Source organism: Passer domesticus, chromosome 10 (assembly GCF_036417665.1).
Source record: "Passer domesticus isolate bPasDom1 chromosome 10, bPasDom1.hap1, whole genome shotgun sequence".
Taxonomy (NCBI): domain Eukaryota; kingdom Metazoa; phylum Chordata; class Aves; order Passeriformes; family Passeridae; genus Passer; species Passer domesticus.
Window position 1 is genome coordinate 24,362,121 of NC_087483.1, and position 26,687 is coordinate 24,388,807.

The 26,687-nt window shown below is 37.7% G+C and overlaps 3 protein-coding genes across 10 annotated transcripts in view; 2 read left to right on the forward strand and 1 right to left on the reverse strand.

Annotated features, from left to right (window-relative positions):
• Positions 1 to 20,450, forward strand: part of LRP2 (LDL receptor related protein 2) — a 116,565-nt gene extending 96,115 nt beyond the window's left edge. The window contains exons 56-76 of one of the 2 annotated variants that reach the window (XR_010369291.1): positions 126 to 269; positions 1,013 to 1,178; positions 3,106 to 3,234; positions 3,906 to 4,126; positions 4,555 to 4,734; positions 5,250 to 5,369; positions 7,225 to 7,315; positions 7,887 to 7,954; positions 8,114 to 8,234; positions 10,787 to 10,916; positions 12,847 to 12,966; positions 13,062 to 13,169; positions 13,601 to 13,672; positions 14,126 to 14,297; positions 16,578 to 16,758; positions 17,427 to 17,649; positions 18,711 to 18,809; positions 18,896 to 18,939; positions 19,038 to 19,097; positions 20,126 to 20,236; positions 20,350 to 20,450. Coding sequence is in view for 1 of the 2 variants with exons in the window: in XM_064434543.1 (XP_064290613.1) it covers positions 126 to 269; positions 1,013 to 1,178; positions 3,106 to 3,234; positions 3,906 to 4,126; positions 4,555 to 4,734; positions 5,250 to 5,369; positions 7,225 to 7,315; positions 7,887 to 7,954; positions 8,114 to 8,234; positions 10,787 to 10,916; positions 12,847 to 12,966; positions 13,062 to 13,169; positions 13,601 to 13,672; positions 14,126 to 14,293 (1,838 nt within the window). In the remaining variant the exon portion in view is untranslated. Of the gene's footprint in view, positions 1 to 125; positions 270 to 1,012; positions 1,179 to 3,105; positions 3,235 to 3,905; positions 4,127 to 4,554; positions 4,735 to 5,249; positions 5,370 to 7,224; positions 7,316 to 7,886; positions 7,955 to 8,113; positions 8,235 to 10,786; positions 10,917 to 12,846; positions 12,967 to 13,061; positions 13,170 to 13,600; positions 13,673 to 14,125; positions 14,298 to 16,577; positions 17,358 to 17,426; positions 17,650 to 18,710; positions 18,810 to 18,895; positions 18,940 to 19,037; positions 19,098 to 20,125; positions 20,237 to 20,349 lie in introns of those variants that run through there. The other variant, XM_064434543.1, reaches the window with a different exon arrangement.
• Positions 17,739 to 26,687, reverse strand: part of DHRS9 (dehydrogenase/reductase 9) — a 30,741-nt gene continuing 21,792 nt past the window's right edge. For 4 of the 5 annotated variants that reach the window (XM_064434549.1, XM_064434548.1, XM_064434547.1 and 1 more), the window contains 5 exons: positions 26,286 to 26,410; positions 21,981 to 22,311; positions 20,231 to 20,489; positions 18,870 to 19,033; positions 17,739 to 18,032 (listed from right to left, as the gene is read on the reverse strand). In XM_064434549.1, the coding sequence (XP_064290619.1) occupies positions 17,782 to 18,032; positions 18,870 to 19,033; positions 20,231 to 20,489; positions 21,981 to 22,311; positions 26,286 to 26,410 (1,130 nt within the window). In that variant the 3' untranslated portion in view covers positions 17,739 to 17,781. Of the gene's footprint in view, positions 18,033 to 18,869; positions 19,034 to 20,230; positions 20,490 to 21,980; positions 22,312 to 24,686; positions 24,812 to 26,285 lie in introns of all 5 variants that reach the window. The other variant, XM_064434552.1, reaches the window with a different exon arrangement.
• Positions 20,970 to 26,687, forward strand: part of ABCB11 (ATP binding cassette subfamily B member 11) — a 54,669-nt gene continuing 48,951 nt past the window's right edge. For 2 of the 3 annotated variants that reach the window (XM_064434544.1, XM_064434546.1), the window contains exon 1: positions 21,000 to 21,106. The gene's annotated coding sequence lies outside the window, so the exon portion shown is untranslated. Of the gene's footprint in view, positions 21,107 to 26,687 lie in introns of all 3 variants that reach the window. The other variant, XM_064434545.1, reaches the window with a different exon arrangement.

Sequence of the window (26,687 nt, forward strand, 5' to 3'; positions counted from 1 at the left end):
TTTGAAGAGACCCTAGATTTCCTCTGCTTCTTGTACCGATACAACTAGTTTTAATTAGAAATTACTTTCATCTGTTTTTTCTAAAATGAGAAATACATAAAAATAAATTCATGATTGTTTCCCAGGTAATCCTCCATTGTTACTGCTGCCAGACAATGTGCGGATTCGAAGGTACAATATCTCATCAGAACAGTACTCTGACTATATTGATAACCAGGAGCGCATCCAAGCTCTGGATTATGACTGGGACCCCGAAGGGATAGGCCTGAGTGAGTATGCTAACACTCAGCCATGCAATGGTTGGTTTAAAAAGATGCATTTCTGCAGCATGGATGTTTAATTTACACTGGAAAGCAAAATCAAATTAGATCAACTGGCCATGTCTCCACTGAATGTGTCCCTCCCCTCTCCTCATTCTCCAGCATCACTGTGGTTTCTTTTAGTGCTTAAATTTAGTTTAGCTGTATTTTGATCTGTTTTTCCTTTCATTATAGTGTAAGTTTAGGTGTAGAATTGTGGTTTTTTAGGATTACGCTGCAGTAGAAGATTGTTATTAACCCCTTCCTTTTCCTTTTGCCTCTGCAGTTCCCAAACCTGGTCCAAGTCTTGCAAGAATTTATACTAAGCAGGAATGACCAATACATCCCTGTATTAACTTATATGTTCGCTTATTCCTCAAGTTCCCTCTCCTTGCTATTTCCACAGTGCTATTGTCCTGGGCCATACTTTCTCCTTAGGGTTATGAGAGTCTAAGTTACTCTCAAAATCATGTGTAAAGGTTTCAGAGCTAAGATCATCTGCTCTTGAAAAATGTGATATATATTTCTTGATAATCTATCTCCAGATGACTTTGGATGTGTGTCTTGCATATGATGGATGACTTTAGAATTTACACACTAAAGCAACCTTACTCATAAATAAATGACGCTGGTAACTTCACATGAGAGCCTCAGAAAAATTAGAATTTTTGACAAATATGTAATTAACTAGACATTTCTCATCTTTTTTTAAGGTGTTGTGTACTTCAGCATTCTGGGACAAGGCTCTGAGTTTGGAGCCATCAAACGTGCTTATCTCCCCACGTTTGACAGCAGTAGGAACAATCCAACAAAGGAAGTTGACTTGAATCTCAAATACATAGTTAATCCTGATGGGTTAGCTGTTGACTGGGTTGGAAGGTAAGTACACTGAAAAGCTAGAAAAATGCTGTACCTTCAATGTGTCAGTTTGTAAGTTTGATCAGGCTGTGCAAAATCCAATTTTTTCTTCCTTATGAATTGTCTCTGAATATGTGTAGCCTGAAGGTGGTTCAGAACAATGTAGTAAGCTGTCCTGCCCAGACAGCAGGTTAATAGATGTGCATGTGGCTGACTGCATCACATATTCTGTGCAACTGTGTAAAGTGATAATACTGCGCCTTCATGTCAGATGGATTCTTCTTCAATGACTTGGGTATGCTCCAGGGAACAAGCTTTCTTTGCTGTTGGAAGGAAAGCTCCCCAACCCACAATGGAATTTTATCTTTTATCTTTGCTCATTCCTTACCAACCCTGTGCTGTATGAGCAATCCCAAAACACAAGGAGCTCTGAAGTTTGATGAATAAATGCATTTTCTCAGAAAATGGTTAAGTTTTTGTAATTGTTTCAGAGGTCTTTTTCTCTTTTACTGACTGTGGATTTTTTGAGCCTAAAACATGGTAATTTTTTGAACTTAATAATAGAAATCATGGGATCACTCCCTATGTTTACTACCTGGGAAGATCTGGGACAAAGTTGGGCCTGACTCTTGGGAGTTTAATGTTTATGATGTCATTTCATCTTGTGATATAACTATTAAAGGATGTGGTGGACAGGCATAGCTGTAGCTCGTGTGATATAATGTTGAGAGGAACCTGATGTTTGAATATGTACACTATAAAATGTAGTCAGGATTCTGTTGGAAGCTGAATGGACAGAAGTTATAGAGATTAGTCAACCTTCTGAATGGTATTGCTGGATATTGGATACAAAATGATGAGAAAAAGTGAAAAATTGTATCTTTTCTTCCAGCAGTTTAGAGATAGATATATTAGGGTGTGGGCTGTCCCTCAGGTTATTTTGCTGTTTGCTTCATAAACTGGAGGCACCTAGAAAACAAAATGTCTCTGAAGGCAAAAAGGAGTGTCGGAATTCTGTTGACAAATTCATATGGTCATGAGAACAAGCATCCACAATACATATCACAAACATCCTGATGAGGCTTCAGCTTCATCTTGGTGAGCAACCAGCACTTCAAACATAGTGCTGCACTGATTTCAGAACAATGTTGAAATGTATTTTAAAGAACTACATTTAATTATCTGCACATTATATAAAATGCTACACATGGTTTGAGACACTTAGTCTTGCTGCATATCTGCCAAATAGAAATTACAGAAATTATTTTTTCATGTTCCCAGGACAGCTAGGAGATAATTTATTCAAGCAGAAGGCACCGTGTGATTAGTGAGTGCATAATAATGAGTCTGTTTATTATCGAAGGTCAAAAAATTTATAAAGGCATTATGATAAAGATAAACAAAATTCAAGGAAGAGTGGACTGAGCACCCTGTTTATTAGGACTAAAAGCATTTTCATCTGATGTGGGAACAATTTATTCATTAGTATCTCTGTCAGAAGACAAAAGTCTAGAAAGGAGCTGTGAACTAATAAGCTGGATATCTTTAGACTGCTGAATAAATTACATGGTAAATGAATTTTTACTTGTAATGAACCTCATCATCTCCTGAAAAACAGTCTTTAAAGATGCTTATTAGCCACTTCTGCTGCTTAAAAGTAACAATGAAAGTTTTCAGTAGCCCTTCAATGAAGATTATTTGACAGGGACCAGAGGTAGCTGCAGAAACTTTTTCACAGGAAAAAAACAAGTGAGCCAACAGATCACATGCATTTGCTAAACTTACCTATATTTAGGGTCTGTGTATTCTATACAAGTTCAGTAATCAATGCAGGTTCATTATATTAATTTTCTTCAAGTTTGATAGAGTGTTTGTTCTTAATTTTTTTATTCCTCTTCCAAGTGTAAACTATTTACTTTTGGAATGTTTTGTGTTTTGTGCAATTCAGACATCTTTACTGGACTGATGCAGGGACTAATCGCATAGAGGTGGCAAAATTAGATGGACGGTATAGAAAATGGCTTATTTTTTCTCACCTGGATCAACCAGCAGCTATTGCTGTCAATCCAAAACGTGGGTGAGTATTGCAGGGCTTACCAGAATTATTTTCAATGCTATTCAAAACCAAAAAACCCCACAGTGGTAAATTTTTCAGGAAAGACTAAGGAAATGTTTTCTGGAACTTCCTTTTACTAACACTGAAAAATTTGTGAGCATGGGAAAGCATTTTAGGATTAGATTTAACATGGATGCCTGTGTCGGTGACAAGGCCAGATGGTTCAAATAAAAATCTCTTTTCTACATTATTATGTACCCACCAAATTTCTCTGTTACTACTGAAACAGGGAAATAGATGGGAATGTCTTTTCACCAGCTCCAAGCAGGACAGTCATAGCCTCCTCCATGGGGAAAAGCAATGTAAATGCACTTGTAGATTCAATAGCTGGGCTTGCTGCAACTTGGATTAAACGGTAGATCATGAGATACTGTGATATGTGCTTCTGTGAGCTGGAGTACAGCAGCATAGCTTCCTGAAGTGGTGTGGATGCCACGGCTTTATTGTGACTGATGGGTGTTCTTTTGGTATTTATTGTTCAGTGAACACTCTGTGCCTTCCCAATCACATCTGCAAAACATAAGTTGCTGAACAGCTTTTTTTTCCATTACTGACCTTTTCCATGAAACTCCAAAGGATAATCACAGTGACCAAATTCTGAACCTTACCCATTTCTCATTCTGTCTTTTCAGGCTTATGTATTGGACTGACTGGGGAAGGCAGCCAAAGATTGAATGTGCCTGGATGGATGGACAACAAAGACAAACTCTGGTCTCTGAAGACCTTGGCTGGCCAACTGGTCTTTCTATTGATTATTTGAACAATGATAGGATCTACTGGAGTGATTCTAAAGAAAATATAATTGAATCCATGAGACCTGATGGGACAGACAGAACCATTGTACTACATGGAAGTAAGAATGTACTATGCAATTAATAGTAACCAAGATGTGTCCTAACAAGCACTTGGGCTTCATAAGTGGGGCTACATTTGGGAGCTATTCAACATTAAGTCTTAGTAGTGTTTTCTCCTTTATACAATGATCAGTGGCACACAAGGCTCAGGGATACCTGGTAACCGGACTCCCAGGGTGGAGTTTGTGATCCAAATAGGAAATAATGTGGAAAACTGGGTTCTTGCTTTTTTATGTATACTATTAATCAGTATTAATCAGTGTGGGCACTGAGACACAAAGAGGCCAGGCACATGAGGATATAAATATATGACTGCATGTGTCCTGAAATGAAAGCAATAAAGCATGTATTTATGCTGAAGAACAGCAGTTTTGTCTGTTCTACTGGAGATTTTCTTGCTGACAGTCTGTTATTTGGTTCCTTTGAGAAGTAGGCAGTCCATACAGCCTTGATGTCTTTGAAGGCCATTTATATTGGATAGCTAAAGAACGAGGAGAAGTCTGGAAGAAGGATAAATTTGGAAGTGGAGAAAAAGTGAAAGTGCTGACTGTAAATCCATGGCTTACCCAAGTGCGCATCTATCACCAGCACAGATACAATCAGTCAGGTGGGTGATCAGTATCCCAGTGAGCCATTTCCTGCTATGAAATTGAAGCTGGTATTGATGTTTGCAAAGAGCTTAGTAAACTTTTGATAATGTGTCTAGAAGTAAATGATAACATTAGTTTCTGAAAACCTAAAAGTTAAGTAGAGAATGACAAGTATTTTCTGCACACCCAAAATGAAATCAACAGTGGAACACTTACACTGGTCTTTCGAGTCTCTGAAATATGACCCTGTCATTTTTCTTTTCCCCCTCCCTCATGAGAACAGTTGTAATATATATTTATCCTGGCAAAGTGCTGATCATTTAATACTTGGAGTGGTTTGTTTCTGGTGCTATATGGGCTCTTAGCAGCCATTGTCTCTCCCTTAAGAATGTAAGGGTGCAAGAAAAGGCAGAGAGAAGGTTTTAGTATAAATGTGGTGTGTTGACACAGCTGTCTATGGAATTGCCCTGCCTTACCTCAGGAATATGCTGCATTGCTTCTTCAAATCTTTATCACTTTATCACTTTTTCAGTGCCTAATCCTTGTAAAGATGTCTGCAGCCACCTCTGCTTGCTGAGACCAGGAGGATACACCTGCTCATGTCCTCAAGGGACTCGGTTCCTAGAAGGCAGCAGCACGGAATGTGATGCAGGTAGAATAATTTGTCAAACTGGAAATGAAAGCAACAGAAGCTTTTCTTTAGGAATACAAATGCATTACTGCATTAGAATTATGGAGAAATATGCTAACTGATGTAATATCTGGCTTCATATTCTCAGTCATCACTGATTTGTGGTCATCTTGTACATTTTCTTTAATGTCTTTGTATGTCATTTGTAAAATGGATATAGGTCTGTCAATCCATCCAGGGCCGACCCAGCTACAAAACTGGTCATACTTTCTGATTTTTGTTTTGAAATTCCAAAAATATTTTTGAAATTTCAAAATATTTTTAAGAATGCCTTGATTTTAGAACTAAGAATTTCTGACAAATTATTGTTAACAATTTTGTTTACAATTCTGTAGAAGCTCTTACTTAATCAGTATCATAGAAACTTTAAGTTTACAGAACTAAAGAGTGTGGACAGAAATAGCTTCTGGATATTTATACTCTGGAAAGTCTTTTAGGCACCAGAATTTCATGCTTGCAATGCATTTGTTGCATTGCAGCAAAACCCTCACAGTGCTTCTAGGAGCACAAATCAAATAGAATTTCTCAGCCTTTAGTGAGAACAGTGAAAATACCTCTGAAGAATTTCTATTTCTCTGTAGCTGAGAGTCTGCATTCTTAGCTTACAGTGTTGTGGGTGGTAGCCAGATGTCCTTGTGCTTGTCCTTGAAACATATCTTTAAGGTTTTATTACTTGTAACATTATGTCTGGCATCTTTCCTATGGTTAATCTTCTCTGAATTATATTCTTATTGCACTGAAAGAGAAAATGTCATCACTTTTACACTGCCTTACCTCTAAGTTACACTTTCTTTATAATTATTAATGATTTTTCCTACTGCCATGTATTTGAGCTGCAGAAAGAGGTTATAGTAATATGTAGTAGTGAATGAATGTATGCAATATGTGTTTAAATTAGGGATCCATAGCTGTGTTGATTGCACTTGCTAATTGCTGCTTATTGCTCAGGGGACACTGAATTTGATATTCTTTACTCATACTGCTTTATATAAAATGCTTGGGAATTAAGAAAACTGTGCTTGTGCAGCGACCAAGCATAGCTTTTGTACATATATTTAGTTTATTTGGCCCTATTGCAGCTACTGAGAAACAGCCTGCAAAACCTCTGCCTTTCCTGGTTTTTGTACTCCCTTTACTTGAAGGGTGTTTTACCTGTAAGAAACATTGTAGCAACACTTCCTTCCTCTGCCTGATCATTTTGTGATTTATGTCCATCCTCAATCTATAGCCCATAATAATGGCTCAGATCTAGGGGTTTTCCTATGTTAAGTACACTTTTCTGACAGTATGTCCAGAGCTCTTACTGAAGACTAGTATGATTTTTCCCCCACTTGATTCAACATTAGAATAATGCTGTTCCTCTGTGTATTTCCATCCATTGCTTTTCTTCATAAGTAATTGCATTCCAGTTTGGTCTTCTCTGTACAACTTCCTGCTGGTAGAATGGAAGGGTCTGGACAAAGAGAGAAAGCTTTGCTGCTTTCTGAATGGAGAGGTTTGAAGTGTAGTGTTGGGCTGTATTGCATGAAAAAAAGAAAGTGAGCAGACACACAGCTCTTGAGCTGGCTGTGCCTACACTCCACTAAGTTGTTAGGTTCTGAGAAGAGGTTCTGCTTCAATTAATTTAAGATGATTTGGCAGAAAAAAACAGACACAAGAGCAACAAGCGCATGTGCTATCAAAACTGAAAATTCTGAAAAGCAGCCTGTGAGTTTGCACATGCAAGATCTATAGAGACAAAGAAAATGCATTATTGATATTATTTAGCTTGTTGAGGATGTCTTGATAATGCATATGTGGCTTCTGAATTTTGCAGCTATTGAATCCCCTCCCACAATGCCACCAGCTTGCAGGTGCATGAACGGTGGAACTTGCTATATAGATGAAAGCAGTCTTCCCAAATGCAAGTAAGTCTGTATGTTGTTAGGGTAGTCCTAGCTCAGCCTGTGCTGGTTTAGTCTCATGAAGCAATTAAACTCTTTGAAATCTGTTGGAAACACTTCAGAAGGTGTCATACATCTGCAATAGCATTTTTATAACAATTATGGAAAAATACATGCATAAAAATATCGACAAATAAGTAATGTAAATGTATCAGTTTGGGGAAAAAAAGCCCAAACAAACTCCAAAACCAAAAACCCAAAAAGGAAAACCTCTGAAGATTCTAATAAAATGCTATACCCCAAAATTATAACAATAGAAAAGTAACTCTCAATAAATGTAACTTGGAACAGCCAGCAGGTGCCACCAATGCTCCACTGAAACCAGACCTTCTGACTCAGCACTTTTTATTTTCACTTTTAGTTCTCTGAGTATAGGAGACATACTATATTTACATACAGTCAGTGCAATATGTAATTACTGAGCATGGGTTTAAAATTTCTGGGTTGCAGATAAACATTTCAGAATATAATCATAAAGCTGAGATCCCACACTTAATAAAAGCCATTCAGTCAGCTGTCCTTCTTACATTTACAGATGTTCTTATGGATACACTGGGAATTATTGTGAAATAGGATTGTCAAAAGGAGTCCCTCCTGGAACAAGTAAGCTTCAAGAATATATTCCACTTGACATTTGTGCTAAAGACTTTGTAATACCTCACCATGATACCTGTTCAGGGTCAGGCTTTTAATTCTCTCGGCTCTTTTTTTGCACTGAACAATGCTTGCTTGAATGTTTTCTTATTCTTCTGTCTTTGACAGCAGCAGTAGCAGTGTTGCTGACAGTCATACTAATCATAATAATCGGAGTGTTAGCGGTTGGAGGCTTTTTTAACTACAGACGAACAGGCTCCCTTTTACCAGCACTTCCCAAACTACCAAGGTATGTTTTGAAGGCTTTCAGAGCAGGAATGCTATGAACTGGAAATGTATATTTGTTTCTAAATATTTCTGAAAAATCAGGTTTTTTTGCTGTGTGCGCATTCTGGTGGAATATGGGAACTGCAGTGCTGCAGAAACTCCAGTGAATTTTTCATTCCAGGCAATACCATAGCTGATCATTATTGTGTAACAAAGGATGACTGTAAAACTCTGACATTCTAAATCAGCTTTTAAATAATGGGCAATATAGAAGACTGTTTACTACATCTGAAGCTGCATATTCAGTTCAAAAAGATGCAAAAGACCAAAGTTAAATGTTTTCATTTTTTATGAAACTTTGACCTGAGATGAATTGAAGAGGTCTTTTAACAGTGAAAGGCTGTACTCATCTGCAGTGCTGTATTCATTTGCTTAAAAATATGGCATGGTGTAGTGAACTTTTGTTTCCAATGCCTGAGACAATGCCTACACTGCTGACAGTCATACTGTTGAGTGAAAAACAGCTTTGTGAAATGTCATCAAAAATATTAAATGTTTTAAATCAAAGGAAGATGAAGGAAATATATTTTAAATTATTTAAAATTAATTTGTTTTAGAAAAGATGTCAGAATGTGTTGCTTTGATTTTTTTTTAGCTTTAAGCTAGATACGTGTTTTAAAATGCCTAAAAGCACATCTTCATAGTCCTTGCACCAATTTCCCAGTTATAGCTCTTAAATCAATGTAATTAAATTGCTGTAGTCAGTAATGTGGATGAAGCTAAAACTGCTTCCTCACTGGAGGATTACACTGAACTAGTGACACTGAGTGAGCCCAGATGAAGACCACCAAGATAATTAGAGGGACAGAGCAACTCTCCTGCATAGAAAGGCTGAGAGAATTGAGTTTGTTCAGCCTGGAAAAGAGAAGGTTTAGGGGTGACCTGAGGGTGATTTTCTAGTAGATGAAAGGAGTCAACAAGCAAAATGAGAAGAGACTTTTTACAAGGGCATATAATGACAGGACAAGGGAGGAATGAATTCAAACTTGAGAGTAAGTTTAGATTAGATATTAAGAATTAATTCTTTGTGAGAGTGGTGAGACACTAGAACAGATTTCCCAGAGAAGTTGTGGATGCCTCATCTCTAGCATTGCTCAAGGCTGGGTTGGAAGGAGCTCTGAGCAACCTGGTTTAGTGGAAGAGGTCCCTGCCAATGGCAGGGAGGTTGAAAACTATATGATATTTAAGGTCCCTTCCAGCCCTAACCATTCTATGAATCTGTGATTCTAATCCAATTTATTCATGAGTTTATGTACCTAAACTGGGGCAAAATTTTTGTGCAGGTAAATTCTGAAGGAAAAAGAGGTTTTAGGAGATTGCCAAGCTATTCGCTGAAATTCCCCGTTTCCTGCTTTTTTGAATGGAAACTTCCTGCATTGTGAACAAGCTGAAATTTTAATGTTCTGACTTGATCTTTACTATTCAGCAATGCTTCCCGCATAAGTTACGAGACTGTATGGAAAGGAGATGTCAGTTTTTTGTCTATGAGGCTTGATTTGCATTTATTTCTGCCATGAGTATGTCTTAGTGCTGCCATTGCTCAATCCCTCCTTAAATTCAGAACTCGTACCTTTACAGCTGACTTCACTCAAGCTATGGCTTAGCTGTTGCCTGTGATTTGAGACCTGTCCATGTACAGGAATCATAGCTAAGAACTGCCTTTTTAAAATTGAATCAGCTGATGCCTACAGGGCCAACTGGTGACCTATTGCACCAGTTGTAGGAAAGAAGTCTAGCATGAGCCAGATCCAGTGAGGACATATAACTGGGTATACAATTCCAGTACTTCTGCCTTCCTTCAAGTTAGGCACATTTGACAAAATGAAACCAAAGGTTACCTATGGAGCAGATTTGTAGTTAGATGCCTCTGGGATGTTACATACTTGGATTTCTGTGTGAGAATGTCCTGTATTTGGTTACTGATTTCTATCTTTCACTTCTCTTATTATTTTTTAGCCCAACAGTGTGCTTTCAGACAATTTCCAGTATTAATCATAAATATCTAGAGAGCACTTGTGGTTGTCATAAATACACAGATTGAACATTCACTAGTATGAAAACAGTGTCTTGTAGGTATCTTCATGATTTTCATGCATAAATTTTCAGTATAGGTGTTGGTGGATGTATTTTGTCAAATTTCAGATGCATGTTTTAAAAAGCAGTTTCAATAAATTTGAATAATTGAGTGGATCCATGCATTTGTCTTTAAATCAGCATTGAAGTAAGAGTGTTCAAAATGTAGATAAATTTTGTGAAATTTTATTTCATTGACATCATTTGGTGTGTACATGAGCACACAAAGGTATTTGAGATGATTCTGAGTGGGCCAACAGGTTAAAAAACTCATTAAACTAATAAAGAAATACAACTTCTGACGCTAGCTTGCTAAAATTCAAAGGGATAATTATGCCTAGAAGAGCAAGTGAAAAAAACCTGTATTATAAACTCTCTTTCTGTGTAATCTCTTCTACTTTCTTTTTATTTTTGTCTGTTTGTTTGGGTTTTTTTTTATAGTTTAAGCAGTCTTGTAAAATCTAATGAAAATGGCAATGGGGTAACTTTCCGATCTGGAGCAGATGTGACCATGGACATAGGAGTCTCTGGCTTTGGGGGAGATTCTGCTATAGACAGAGCAATGCAAATGGTAAGGTTTAGTTCTCAAATAATTTTTAAAATTTTGTTCTTGTGATGTAATTAGTATTAGCTTATAGAAGGGAGCCTTTTATCTATAAAATGATAGAGGGATGATAAATGTGTTCTAGAAAAAGAAGTGAACAATGATTGATAGTTTCCTGAAATAGCTTTTCATAATTTGAAAGCAAGGACAAATATAGCATGTTCTTCAAAATAATGTGCATTTTTCCAAGACTTATGTAGCAGAAATTAAGTCAATTACCCTCTTTTGTCTTTCAGTATGTTCGTGGGATATAAAGGGAATGAGTAGACAAATGACAGCATTGTAACAGGGAATTTTTTAGGACCTTTGTGTTCCATAGAACAGTTTAAAATGCATAGTTTTCAAAATCAGATAGTATGTTAGAGAATTCAGAGGTAAAACTCACTCCTAACCACAGGATTCACTATTTTGTGTGGTGCAGTATAGATTTGAAAATTTCTTAATTTATGAAGTTTAAACAAATCACGTTTAACAGTTACAGGGACATTGTAAAATGTAACTCTACTTCATCCATGTTTTGTTATGCACATCTGAGAAATAGCAGATCCCTGTGTTATTCCTGTTTACCACAAGAAGTACAATGTACAAATGACTTTTACTTGTAGGAAACAGATCATGGATATGTTTGAATAGTAAGCACTTGCTGCCAAGTATAAGGTGGAAACTCCCTAAACTGATGGTGAATAGATATGAAATGAAACAGCTAAAGAAGATAAGCTCCTATATGAACTTTGCCTAGATGAAGAAACACAGTCATTGTTAAAATTAGGCAGCTTATGTGACAAAACATCCACATGAGCATTTTGGTAAATACTGGAAAAATAGCTTTAGCCTTGTATATTGCCCAAATCTTTTTCATGCACAAAGAACTTGGCTGTGCTTGGCATTTTCTGGCCTGATACTGACATACCAAAGCTCGAGTTTGTACATTGCTAATAACAGGTCTGGATCCAGACTATCTCTACTTATGTGGCGTTAGTTCTCCCTATGTAATCAGAGTATAAACAAAAAAAAAATTATTATGTGCACTGGGAAAGAATTCCAAGGGTTTGGTGTACAGCAGTGATGAACTGTGGGATGTGCCTCCTAAAATTTTAGCATCACATATGCATGAGTAGATGTTGGATATTTTTCTGTGGGGCTATTCTTAGTCAATCTAGTTTGAGGGAGCTGGCAAGAGTTTACTGTGTTAAAAAAGGCCATATTCTGGTAGCAAAAAGCATGAATCCATTGGGCATGAAGCAGTAGTTTTGTAAAAATGAGGCAGGTTTAAAGAACTAGCTGCTGAACTATTCCTGTGCTATTCCTTGCTGGTTCTGTCATGAGGCTGTGTCAAAGAGCAGGACAAGTGCATCTGGGTGGGGTTTATCCTCCTTTATTATCCTCATACCTGATGTAACTCATCTGACATGACTGAGGGGACACACTGCTTTGTCTCAAAAAATACAGCAATCTCCTTGCTGGGACAAAATGAATGAATCCATTCTTTTATATATCAGTTACTGCTTATTAATTTGTATGTACTTTTGAAGTCTCTAAATTAAAATATTTATTTGGGTATTATTCTTTCTTTGATATCCCTTCCCTGTTGAAGGTATGATTTGTGAAAGTCATCAGTCCTCATCATAAAATACTTTGAGTCAAGTATTGAAATGTGTGTTGGGGTTTTTGTTCGTCTAGGAAAGGGAGCAATATTGGAACAATCAGTAGTCCAGGCTGCCAAGTCAGGGAGTAAAAGTAAATTAACGTTGTGATTTTAATGGATAAAGGTTTTGTCTAAGCCTATGTGAAAATAAACATGTGTTGTTCCCCAAGATGAAGAGTTTGACTAGACATTAATTCCTAGGAGTATGGAGGTGTTTATTCCACTGCGGTTGTTGGGTTTTTTCCTCCACAGAATGAAAACTTTGCAGTGGAGTCGGGGAAACAACCAATCACGTTTGAAAATCCAATGTATACAACCAGAGATGGTGGAGCCAGCACAGCTGGTGCAGTTACAGTCATTCGGCCAACACTTGTAAGATAAATTTTGGCTTGACTTTCACCTTTCATTTTCCCTTATGACCACCTTTTCTTCTTTGGAGAATGCTGATTTTCTATCTTCTCCTACAGGTAGCAGCGACTGGTAGTGAGGAAAATGAAAATTTTGAAAATCCTGTGTATTCCTCTGTGATATCTACTAGCCCGAAGGAAACCCCTCAGAGTACAGATGCACCTCCGGTAGGAAATAAAAGTGCTCTAAGGCTGTCTTGTTTGTTTTCTGCTCCAGATCAGAAAAATTGAAATGCTAGGGAAGATGCAGTCAACTTATTGTAGTTTCATGTCTCTCAATAATTTCTCTTGTGTTGTTTTCAAGACAGTTTTTTTTTCCTTTTTGATGTACTTATCTGGAATATAGGCTTCTATGAAGTAATTCAGTAATTTTTGTTGCCTAGTCTTTTGTGACTACTTCTTTAGGTGAAATTACTTGGTAATCTAGCAAAAAGAGAAATTTGTATTCCATGCTTAGAGTTACAACATAGTGATGTAAGAACATCCATCTGAAGTCACTGGGGTAGCAGTCAATGCAAGTGAAATCCAACATTGTAATGACAGTTTCTAGAGAAGTTTTGAGAAAAATGTGTGAAGTTCTAATAATTTTTATGTTTCAGGAATCAAAGTGGAGTTTCTTCAAGAGAAAAAAGAAACAAAACACTAATTTTGAAAACCCAATATATGCAGAGGTATTGTTTATATTATATAATTCTATTTTTCAGCTGATGTACTGATGGACTTTGTTCTTGCTTTCATAGGATAAAGATTATTGGTAGATTCTGCTGCTATGTGGAACAGCACAGAAATTCCAGTCCAGGTTAGGGAATGAAGTGGTTGTCAGAGGTTACTAAATATCATCAACAATGAGGTGTTGAGCAGGCTTAGCTCAGGTGGCACAGCTGCTCCTGACATTAAGCATTAAAGTAGTAGTTCCAGTGTATGGAGTAAGCTTCTAGTATTGTTTTCACTCAGTTGTACTGTTAAGGTGAAATTAGCGTTTCATTTTGTTACAGGTGGTGTTGCAGAAATAATTTATACCATGACATTTAACTTTAGAAATATTTATTTACTGTTTCTGAAAGCTAATGTTGGATGTATGGTGCATTCGAATGTAAGGTTTTATTTTATGATTATTGTTTCAGATGGAAAAGGAGCAGCAACAGCAACAGGACACAGAAAATGTCCCTACCCATTCTCCTTCACTGCCTCCCAAGATTATTCTGAAGAGAGAACAACCACTAGCTTACACAGCAACAGAGGACACATTTAAAGACACCGCCAACCTTGTTAAAGAGGACTCTGTGGTGTAACTAGGTAACTCATTTAGGGAAAATTAGACACATCCATTTGCACATATATTTTTTATAAACAGAAGAGTAAGGTTCACATTCAAATGCTTTATAAAAATATATACATCTCTTAGCCAGTGGCTGGAGACATACGTTGAAACTATGCCTTGTTTTTTTGACAAATGCCAATTTCTATTTTTATGAACAATTATCGTGATGTACTATATGTATATCTTTGCACTGAAGCTGTCTGAAAGTAATGTTATAAATATATTGTACATTTGTAAATTTTTCTAAGATTATCTTGTTCAGTGATGTTGCTAGTAGAAATTTGTATGGAATTGGTCATATATTTAGGGCTAAATTAATTATATAAATGCTTAAAACTAAAAAAAAAAGAGAACCAAACAAGGCAAATAAAGGAATTATTGATTTACAGGATCTTTAGAGTGTACTTTAATAACAGCACCTTTTAAAAATTCTACTGGTGCTCTGGGCATCTTTGCCACCTATTTTATATAGTACTGTATATAAAAATGGGTATCTCTTTATCTTGTGTTGAACAAAAGATGAAAGAGTCAATACAGCATCATTATGCTGAATAGTTACCTGTGCAAAATGTTGTTCTTACAATATTTTAATTGCCTGATGTAATTTCCTCTCAATCTATAAGACACATACTTTTCCTCTAAGTTCCAATTAACACAATTCCATTAATAGTGTTCCTATGAAGACTGGATATATTTAGATTTTAGTGCCACAAGTACTTAATGAGCTTTTCTCTTGCTCATCAATGGAATACCTCTGTTCTTGGCTGGAGTCTCTGGAACTAATTTGTACTATGAAGTAGCTAGGTTTCTGTAACAGCTTATTTCCAAACAGCAAAATATGAAAGATATTGGTTCATTTCAGAAATCCTTCAGGTTTTTTTTTAAATGTGAAAATTTAATTTTATTGACTATTTATTTCCTGAGGTGGATATTGATAGAAAGGGAAACAATTTCTACTAATGCCGTCTTTGTAGTTATCTGTTTTTTCCTCTAACCTTCCATCAGAATATACTGTTGATCTTTTTAGCTCTTCTATTAGTTAGCCAAGATAGTTTCCACAACATGAACCATTTGAGAAAACTCTGATTACAGGACCATGTTCTTCAGTATTCCTGGCTAGCTACTCATACAAAAGCTTCCTGAACTTTTTAATGATTGAGACTTTTGCTATTTGATTGTTTTATATCTAAATTCTCAAAATATATGCTATTTCTAATTAGAATGCTTGTAATTACATTGTAACATACTTTGATTAGAAAAGACTGGAAAATTATGCTGCTGAATAAGTCTAATAAACATATTATTTTATCACATTCCTATTCTATAATTTGTGTCGAGGCTCTATGTACTTTTTTCAGTTGTGGAGACTTACGTGCACTCTGAGATGAAAACAACAATGCTTTAGATAAAGTCAAATAAGAATAGTGCTTACTGCTTCACACAACTGTCTAAAGTTCTTCCTGGAAGATGATGTCTTGATACTGACACGGTATCTCTGTAAGTGTGAAAGCTGCCCTATTACACACATTCAATAAACTGGCCCTTGAAACAGGAAACTCTTACTATTGAGAGACTGGCAATCAAGGTAATATGGACTTAAGTGATTAAAACCTTATTTCAATTACCTTTTATATCTGATGTCAAAATTGATGCTATGATTTTTATTTTCTCTAAGCACATTATGTGTTTTTAAAAGAGTTTTTTTTCTGAGTACATTAATGTAGAAAATTCCTTAGAGTTCTGCAACACAGCAGGCACATCTGTAAGGATTTCTTTGAGATGCAAGGTGCTGTTCTTAAGGAAAGAATTCACAAGGTTTTAAAGGGGGAAGGCAGGGCTGACCCTTCCAAAAGACTTGCCTGCAGTTGCATACCACGAGAAAAAGTAGTGTCAGTTTTGGGAATAGTTTTTGTCAACTAAAAGATTTGGAACCAGTGTTGGTGAAAACTCCTAATATGTGAGCCATGTATCAGAAATGTTTTTAGTTTTTTCCCTGTAATAATTTTAACTTTTCAGATACGGAAGAAAACCCTGGGTTACTCTGTAGTTAGGAAGTATGTATGTTTGGTTGTTTAGCATATCTGATGCTAAACAGAAGGATTCCTAAGCTTCAACTGGGACTCCTCCTCTCAGTAGCATAGCTACTGAATACCCTTCTGATTATATAAAATTTAGGTTTTGGTACTTTGTACAACAGAAGTTTTAGATGATACTCATAACTTCATTTTTCACTTGTATTCTTTTTCTCTTATCAGGACAGTCCCTGCTTGAATTCTTGAATTTTGGACACTCTGTTTCAAAGAAAGCTGATTTTTAAAGATTTCAAAAACTGTCTGTATTCTGCAAATATAGAGCTGATCAATTTTACCATTAATTTTTTCATATACATTCTCTTGAGAGCTTCCAGGCCAGATAGAAAGATTTCTCTCTCTGCAGGTATTTATTGTGAGATGAAATAAAATAAATTTATTCTTGAAGCCATTTGCTAGAGAATAGAACTTCAGTGAAATACTTGAAGGTTACTATCCCTTTTTACATACTGTCGTTTTTTTGCCCATTGCAAACACACACACATGCCCTCTCACACATAGTGATGAAACTTCTTTTCTTATGTTTGGAGTTCTGACCTGCACATGGTATTTTCTTAAGCTTAATTGAATTGCACATTAATGATTAATCACCAGCACAGCACTTCAGCAAATAAAACCTTTACCCCTTCAATTTTAATATCTCTAGGAGCACCAATTTGTGAGCCTCTGGCCAACAGCTTGAGACAGAAATAGTGTACAAAAGGCACAGTAACGTCAGCTAATGTTTTGCCATTCTGAACATGCTCTGTACAACTGAAAGAATTTGCTATAGCCTACACTAATGACCTATTTCATCTGATAAGTGAAATAATAATAATTTTAAGTTGAAAAACACACCGAGGATGAAAGAAATACAAATGCATATTGTTTTTGTATTTTCCCCATAAACTATACTAATATTAGGAAGACAGTTAAAGTATGCATTTTGATACTCTGTTTGCATAGAACAGTGAAGTTTTGATTTTCCGTAGAACTGCATATCTGTAAAATTGCTTGTGTTTATTTTTCCTGCAGAATTAAATAATCAAGTGGTCAGATGCTATAATTGTAATTTCTGGAATATGCTGCAATATCTGGACTTCATTATTATTTGACTTCATGTCTTATGTGAATAATATTAACTAGCTTTGTAGCTGAAAATTTTATGAATGTAGGTCCTATAGAGGTATAATTTCTGAGTAACAGCCTTCAAAAACTTGCTGGATTTACAAGCCTACCTGTGAATTCAGAATTTCAGGTAAGGTGGAGTGAGGGATGGAGAAAGTGCCTTCTGAAAAGAATTTTAGCAGTCTAGTAACTGATAAAGAAGAGAACATCTAGTTTTGATAGGATAAATATTTATTTCTGCACAACTGATACTGTGTTAATGCTAAACATTCATTAAAACTCCATGAACTGGTCTCCTGCTCTCTGCTGGAGCTGGAAATGTAATGCGCAGCAGCATATCAGACAGACAGCTTGGGGCATAGGAGAGAAACAGCCAGAAGAACTTTGCATCCCATCCAGCTCTGTATCGTGTCCTGGGGTACTTTGCTATCAGGGCATGTTCCATGCATTTTATGACATTAGAAATATCATAGTCACACAGTCTTTTCACTGATGATCTTTGGGCTTTTATATCTGTAAACAAAAAAATATTCCTGAAAGCATTTATATACAACATCTCTGCGAGAAATGTTCTTTACATCCAAAGCTTTGGCTACAGCTTCAGGCTTGCTTTAAACTACTGTCTCAAGTGCTGAGAGCAGTATAACTACAGCAAAGCAGAGACAATAAAGGCTACAAAACACCCAGAAGTCCAAGAAACAAAAACCTCCCTGGCCCATACTGGGAGGCCGATGTTCCATACAGTATGTTCTGTGTCACACTGCACTAACTTTTCAGATACCAATAAACAATAAATGTAGCATATGGCCATAGCAGCTCATTCCCACTGGCCATTCTACCTGTAAGTATTGAGAGACAAGGAAAAGTAGCATGACCTCGTATCTCACCACTCTCATGTGTGAACTAATATCTCTGGCCTCATCTAACATGCAGATAGTAAAGAACAGTGGTGGGTCCTTAATGATCATTAATGATGTCTAGTAAATGTTCACAGAATCACAGATAGGCTGATAGGCTGAAGTTGAAAGGAACCACTGGCATTAAGCCCCACTACTTTAGATGGGTCAGCTAGACCAGGCTGCCCAGGACATGTCCAGATGGTTTTGAATATCTCCAAAGAGGGGAACTCCACAGCTGCCCTGGGTAACCTGTGCTACTCTTCAGTCACCCTCACACCAAAATGTTCTGCAGGAACATCCTTTGTTTCAGTGTGTGCCCTTTGCCTTGAGTCCTATCCCTGGACAACACTCAAAAGGGCTTGCCTCTGTTGGCTTTACAGCTTCAATTCAGGTATTTATATATTTTGATTATATCCCCCCTGAGCTTTCATGCAATCCTTTTTCTACTTACATTCAACTAAGTATTTTTCTCCATAGGAGCCCTTGGTCTCAGGAGTCAGTCTGTTCCAAAGTTTGAAGAGGTATTTCTCAATGATATCTGAATTAACTTCTTCTGCCTTAAAGAAACCATGCTCAACAATGCTTACTTTCACTCCAAAATGCTGCATTTCTATCCTAGAAGGAAAAAAACTCAGTAATCTCCCTGACCATCCGATAACGGCACAGCTATGAATCATAAGTAAGTTGAAAATCAGTCACATTAATATTTGAGAATTTGATTATCTTCATCAGGATTATTTTGAAAGGTTCAAATTAGATTCATAGCAGTGTACTTGTTCTGTAAAAGCAGAGCAGACAACTGAGAGAAAAAAAGCAGTGTCAAGTAGATTCACAATTCTCTGTTGGACTCTTGCAAAGGGTGTAACAGCTAGGTCATGTATTATCATACTAAAACTTTAGACAATTTAATATACTGTTGCATTATTTTAGTTCACACCACCAGCAGATTATTAAAGTGTCTGAGAAAATGTCAAAGTGAAAACAATTTTCAATTGGATTAGAATTTTAGCCTATGGCTAAATGGCTATGGTTACATAATTAGATGTTAATGCAATAAAGGTTAGTGGGCTTCCTTGTAATGTAGTTCCCTCTATGTAATTTCAAGTTGCAGTGCAGCTCCTTTGGGGTGAAAATGACAACTTTGTCTTGCTGGGAAGCTCAAGAGACCAAGTAAGCCATGTTCTACAGTGTGTAAACAAATGGACCACATGTACATTAGCCATGTGTTTCTATTTCTTTGGGTTATATGGTTTCTTTTAGTACTCATAATGGTTTGAAACCAGCTTTCCTGGTTGTTCTGACTCATGAAGACTTGACTCACTGGGCTGGGCCTTGGCTTTCTAGAAGCAGTGCAGCATAACTGTTTCAGCAAAGGGTGTTCAGCTTAATTTTCTGAAGTTACAATTACCTTTGCTAGTGTGGTTGCTGTTTGGAATTACCCAGCTCAGATTGGTGTGGAGAATTACTGCAAAATATACAGGCAAGTATAACTTGCCCAAGAAAATGGATGTCTGACCAGGCTATATTGTTGATTTACTGTGATTTACTTTCAGATATGCACTGGATTCACACACCTGCAATCTGCACACTAACAACTTGTCTGGTACATGAAAATTTTCCAAGTGCACCTCCTTGCTGGGTCTGTCCATAGTACTGGAGACTGAAATCTTATAAAAGTGACCAGTCCATTTTCCTTTTCCCCTTTAGGCAAGATATCCAGAGAGGAATCAAAATGGGCAAACATACAGTCACCCTTCCTTAGCATGTCTGGAATCTGTTCTTGGATTCATGCATGTGTTTCTGGCTACTCACCGTAAGGTGTCAGAGAAAGCTTCCATGCCCCATTTGGACAGACTGTAGCCACCCCCTACAAAAGCCATGAGACCTTTGGCATTAATTAGATTGACAACTCTTCCCTCTGCTTTTTTCAGAAGTGGCAGAAGCTTGAGTGTGATTTCAATCAATCCCAGCAGGCTAACATCCAGGACCGAATGGAAGTCTTCAATCCTCAGCCAGTCGGTGGGTCCTACAGGTGCTGTTCCTTCAGCATTGCTCACCAAGCCAAAAAGCCCTAGGAGGAATGCAAAACCATTTATTTCAGCATATGGCAATATCTTACCCTGGAGTATCATGTGTGCATTGGAAACCAATCACACAGTCTGCAAAAGCTTCAGTGAGATTAATACAGTTATCTGGGGTTTGCTTGGATGGTCTATTTTGTACGCCTGTTAGCATTTGCTGAAGAGCATGGCTAAAGTGTTAAAAGAAAACTATTTTGTTTGGAGATGTGGGCCACTTTATCCAGATCCACTCAGGTATGTAGGCTCCTAATACACATACTCTTGTGAAAGTCAAATAGTCTGCATAGAAGTGGAGAGACTGATAGTTCTGGTTTGGGGTCTAAAGGTCTGAACCAAATGTGTAGAATTAGTCAATGCTTCTAAGGATACTAGCTTACCCCTGTGTATTGATAATACTGTTTTACTACCTTTATAAATTACTCGAGGGACTTTAGATAAATAGTGACGTTTCCTAGAGTTTGCTGAGGACAGCCTGTGCCTGAGGGGAGAGGCTGAAAGTCCAGCACTCAGCCTCCATAAAGAGTCTTACACACTGCATTAGCAGTGGCTATCCTGGCTGAGAACGTGTGGCTTTCTACAAGTTGGGAGCAAGAGTCTGCTGGAGGGGGTAAGTGTTCAATCTCTGCATTCAGCAGTGGTCTGGAATACTCATGATAAGGCCAAAAGCCTTTTACAAGCTTTGAGGAGAAAGTCTTATGGTAGAAGATACATGTTTTGCTGTTTTAGGTACTTAATTTATTAATAAGCCTATTGAATAGTTGGTATAACTGTGTGTAACAACTGGTATTTGTAGTGCTGTGATGCCCTTTGCTAGCCTTTAGTCTGAGCTATCAATGCTGTTAAATGGGTATTGCCACAGTTGAATATATTTACCATGCACATCTTTTTAGCCTTTGCCAAACCCATCACAGAAGTCTCATAGGTATCCAGGGGTAAGCTCCTCTTCTTGTACAGGAGTGCTCATGATAGGGGTAGTGAGAGCTGCCTCCAACAAAACTGGCTGAAATTGCAAGTGTTTAACTGTTATAGTCAGTGCAATTGTGGAGCACAATGCAAATGTCAGACTTATCCAGGCATGCAAAAATATACTCTTTTCTAGAGGAGGACTGCAGAGGCCCTGAATTAACCATTTTTAATTGAGTGGGCTGAATTGTCAAGAAAATTTTCTGGTACCAGTTAGTACTTACTTCCTCTGACATACTTCAACTACACCAGAAGGAGTTTAAAAAACACAGCTGGGAATGATCTGGTTTTAACAGACCGAGCAAATAGATTTTTAGGTATCCTGTTGGTGAAAGCAATGGGCAGCATTGCTGGAAGGAATATCTTTGAACTGAGAAATGACAGAACTGAGGACTGAATGTGTTTCATCAGTGAGATTAAAAATGCCTCTGCAGTGAGTAGAGAGGCAACACAAGTTTTAGCTAGACCAGATTTGGTTATATTGAATCATCTTTCTGAGGAGTTGCCTTGTCACTTACCCTTTCCAGCTGTCTGTTCAGTCACAAACACCACAGCCCTGGCAATGCTGTTGGAGTCTGCTAAGTTCAGATTCACTGTCTTCAGTGAGAGTGAAGAGCAGCACTGTAGCTCTTGGCTTCCTTGTTCTGTGGCACATGCAGCAATGACACAAAATCCCTTTTTGTCAAGCCATTTAGCCAGCGAGTTTCCAAGTCCCGTGTCACAGCCTGTTATAAAGATATGCTTTCCATCCAGGTTTCTCACTCTGTATCTGTCTCTGATGATCCAGTAAATGATAAGAGAAAGTATGGAAGCCAAAACTGCTATGTTCAATGAGTCTGAAAGTGAGAGCTACAAGCAAATAAGTTAATGAAGTAGAAGTGCAGTGAAGCAAATGTGCTCAGCCAACCCCCCAACTTCCTGAGACACAACTCCTGTAAGGGGCTTTGTTTCTGGTTGCAGCCCTTCCAGACCCACTGTATGTGGGTCCCTGAGGAGAGCAGGAGTAGGAGCTTTGGCACAATGCGATCAGGAGCCATGAATGGTGTGCGCCTTGACAAAACCTTCTGTATCTTTCTTCAATAGATTTTCACTGCTTTCAAGCTTTGCTGACCCAACTTTCTAGTCAGCTCTGTCCTTTAAGGACATTTCAGACTGAAAGGAATGACCTTATCAGTTCTGAAAGGTTTTTTTGTGGACATTGGTCATTATTTATGCTGATAACAGAGAGAGAAATTGCTCTGGGAAAAAGGATGATTCTCTTTGACCACATTTATGATGCTATCCAGGCTGCTTTTCTAATCTGTAACACGGAAGCACAGTGACCCCGAGAACAACTCATGAGAAGTGTAAGCTGCAGTGGTGGATCTGATGACTAATTTGTTATGTGACTTGTATTGTGTGACAGTGAGTGATTTGTTCTATGCCCTTTAGACAAGATAGACTTTGGGGCAGTGCCTGAATCTTCTGTCACTTCTTGCCTGTTTAGGAGTAATACAAAGCACAGCAGAACATACTATATAGAAAGTGTGTTTGTATAAAGAAATGTGGAAATGCATGGAGATATTGCCTTTAAAAAAAAAAAGGGTATTAAGGAAACTCAAAGTTTCCTAACCTTGATAACTGATTACTAGTTTTCTGTTTGTATTTTGGTTTTTGTTTTTTACAAGAACTAAACCAAATTAATTCATTAAAGCCAATATTTATGGGACATCCAATAAGCACATTCCAGACATCCTGTTAAGAGGAACTTTTTCACAGGTTCTAAGCAGTCACCTAGGTTCTAGTTACCTACATATGTATAGTTGTGCAGACATCTCACCTTTAAAATGTGACATTTTTAAAGGCTATCTTCTGTATAACATTATTTCTATTTCAAGACATGAATATTAATGGAAGCTCAATGTATTGGGCCTGTTTGCTAGACCGTGTCTGTTGTTCTTGTTCCTACTGAGTTCATGAACTGTTTTGCATTTATTCTGACCCTAAATTTTGCTGTCACGTCACCAAGTATGTATGGAAAGAAATCTCAGAATCTGATAGTGAATGGATGTTGAACTCTCATTAAATAATTAAGTCAGTTACAAAGCTAATAAAGAATAACAAGTGACAACATCCATTGCCACTTAATGATATTTGAGTGCCTTAGTAGCCATCAACATGAACTTCTGAGCTATTGACTCATGATCTCTGATTTTAAAACATTAAGCAAATATATACAGGTAAGAGTTTTCTTCTACTGCAGTAGAAGGAGAAGAAAACTGAAATCCCAAATTTTTGGGATGTTTGCACTGCTTATTTTAGTGGCCCATCTCACTGTTCTTTTGAGGCTGATGTAATCAGCCCTCTAGCTCAGGTACTTTGATTAGACACTTGGCTTTCTTGCTGTGAATGTCCCCATTAAATTTGACAAGGATTGCAGTGCTCCTGAATGTGTGCACTTTCAAATCATCTTTGTAATTTTTCCCTGTGTTGGTGACATTTATTTTCTGAGAGGACGCAGAGAGTGCTCTGAAAGTGTCACCACAACTGTGTGAAAGTACTCAGGCTAATGAAGGCTTTTGTAATGTGAAATAAAGTGTGAAACCAGACTGTTGTAACAGCTGACCATGGATCCCCCAGTCCATTTGCAATGATGTGCCAGGCAATGACATTTCTTTTGACTGCCCATTTAGAATTTGGAGCAGTGCTAGACACAGAAAGAGAGAGGAGCTGCTGTCAGCAGACTCTGGTAACCCTGTGCCACTAAATCACAACAAGGTATTTGGCAAGCTGATGCAGTGATATATATACATAACTTCAGGACTCAAGTTTCCTTTTTTTCCCAATACAAAATTAAACAAAATAATTCAAGTTTTGGGCAAACAGTTAACCTAATTGAAATCAGGACTTGTAAATCACATCTTCTTTTCTTGGCTGTGCTGTAGGGAGGAAGCAGTGGGCAGTGAGCTTGCACTACTGGAAAGCAAGTTAAATTTGAAACAGGATCCTGTAGATAAGTCCTGGAGCATTTGGCCAGGATGCCAACCTGGCTTCTGTAAGGAAAGCACCAGGGATTGCTCTGGTTAGTGTTAGCCACTGTGTTTATGTAGCAATAATTGGCACAGAAGCTCTGTAAGACAAAAGGCTCTAGGGGAGACAGCTGAGAGGGCAGCACTGTGGAGTCTCCACTGCTCTTCTTTTCCCTGTCAGCCCTGGGCCAGTGTTACTAAGTCTGTAATTCCTACCTGCCTGGTTCTTGCCATGTGCTAGCACTGCTTCTGCAGTAACACAGGGTATCATGGTAGGTTTTGCTCTGGTAGAGCCTTCTGCCTCATGTATTCTGCTAGATGATGTCATTACTGGAAGGAATCTGGGGCCAGGACCAAGAGAAAAAGTCTCAGTTAAAGTTCTTTTACAAGAAAATCCTCTAATTCTGTGAATGTACAATGTTATCCAAAATATCTCTTGTTTGATAATTATGAAGTTCTAGAAAAGCCAAAAAAAAAAAGCCACTTGGCTTCCTAGATCGTATTGATTTTGAAATAGCTGCATGGAGTGGCAAATAGTGGATTTCCAGAGAAAATGTCAGCATGATATTTCAAGAGTATTGATGTATCTTCATAAATATTGCATTTGGATTAATAATGTAGCCAGTAAATAACTAAAGGGAAATTCTGTTTTCCATCAAACTTTGATATTTGCCTGGCAAATTGAGAACTTGTGTGATAGAACTTGGCTGCTCGTGCCTACACATGTGCCATTGTAAAAGCAATTGAATTTAGAGAAAAGCAGCATGACTGCATTGAGAGCCCTCTAAGATCCCTAGATGACTGCAAAGTACAGCATCCCTCTGCTGCTCTGCACTGAAGGAAACGAAGCACATAGACACCATATCAAAGGAGGGTGTTAATTTACTCCCACAGGCAGTTTGCTTATGCCACAGAATTTCAGGCTGGGGTGATGTGCAGGGTGTGTGTGCTTTGGATTGCTTCACCCCCTCACTGTGCAGGCAGTGCAAGAGTGCAGAAGTCAGTGCTCTGCAATGGGTACAACAACCTGCCAGGCATTCTGAGGAAGAACTGCCAATGGGAAATTTAGGCACTGTGGTTCTTCAGAATGAGCACTCACATAGCACACAATGGAAGGTTTAGATATATCAGGCAGCCCACTAAAAGATCATCCAAGAGCTCTCCAGAGTCACCCTTCCATAGCAACAAACCTCTAGTTTTCAGTTAATTAATTGAACAAATTGGCAGGCACAAAACATCACATCTCTTAGTTGAACATGCAGAGCTTTGCACTTCTGTTTCATGGAAAAGGAGTGGTTTTTGGTATGCTGTGTAAATAGGTGATAATTTGGTTTGGTGATCAACAAATAATTTGGGATCTTTATTAATATGTTACCTGAAAAGAAAGACACCTCCAGACTCTCCTACAGAGCATTTTGTAGGGAGATAAATGTAGTCTGGTACAGTGAGTTTTCAGCTGATGAAAACCCTGTGATTATATCTTCTTTGTATGGTCCACTCCATAATTTTACCGCAGCATCATAAAAGCCCCAGGAAAACAAAACCATTTAAAATCTTAGGTCACCAACCCAATATTTGAAACTTGAAGTGGGGAAAGATTCCACATGTTGGGAAGAACATTTCTGAGTTAGCATTTTATTCAGACCCTGTAGGTGCTAAAGATAAGCAACAATTTAAAAAATTACTCTAGAAAGGAAGGGACTGCATAGTCTCTTGTCTGTGCACTAGAAAACAAATGCTTAGCTCTCTTAGATATCCTGCAAATGCATATAATAGGTACTGCTCACTATAACAGTAGATGTAAGTTCTACTTACATTCTGGGGAGACATCTGCAAGCTCAGTCTGTACCTCCACGTGCTCATGAGTTGACTGCACCAGTTATTTCCAGTGTCAGAACATAGAAACAGCCCAAATTGCTCATAAACTTGTGTGCCAAGACCTGCATGTTGGTTAAAAAAAAAAATCTCATCAATTCTGTGTCTGGTGGTACTTTTCTAATCAGCACATCAGCAGGGCCCCTCTCCCTGCTATTGCTAATGACTTGTACTGTGATCTGTCTATTTTAGGGATGTACTTGGTATTAATCTTCTGGCTATGCTCTATGCCTGCCCCACCTATCTATGTTGTATAAGCATTGCTGGCTATATATAGTGATTTAAAGAGCCTGGGAGACTGTCAAGGCTCATTAAGAAGAGCTAATCTACTGAGCTGAAAGC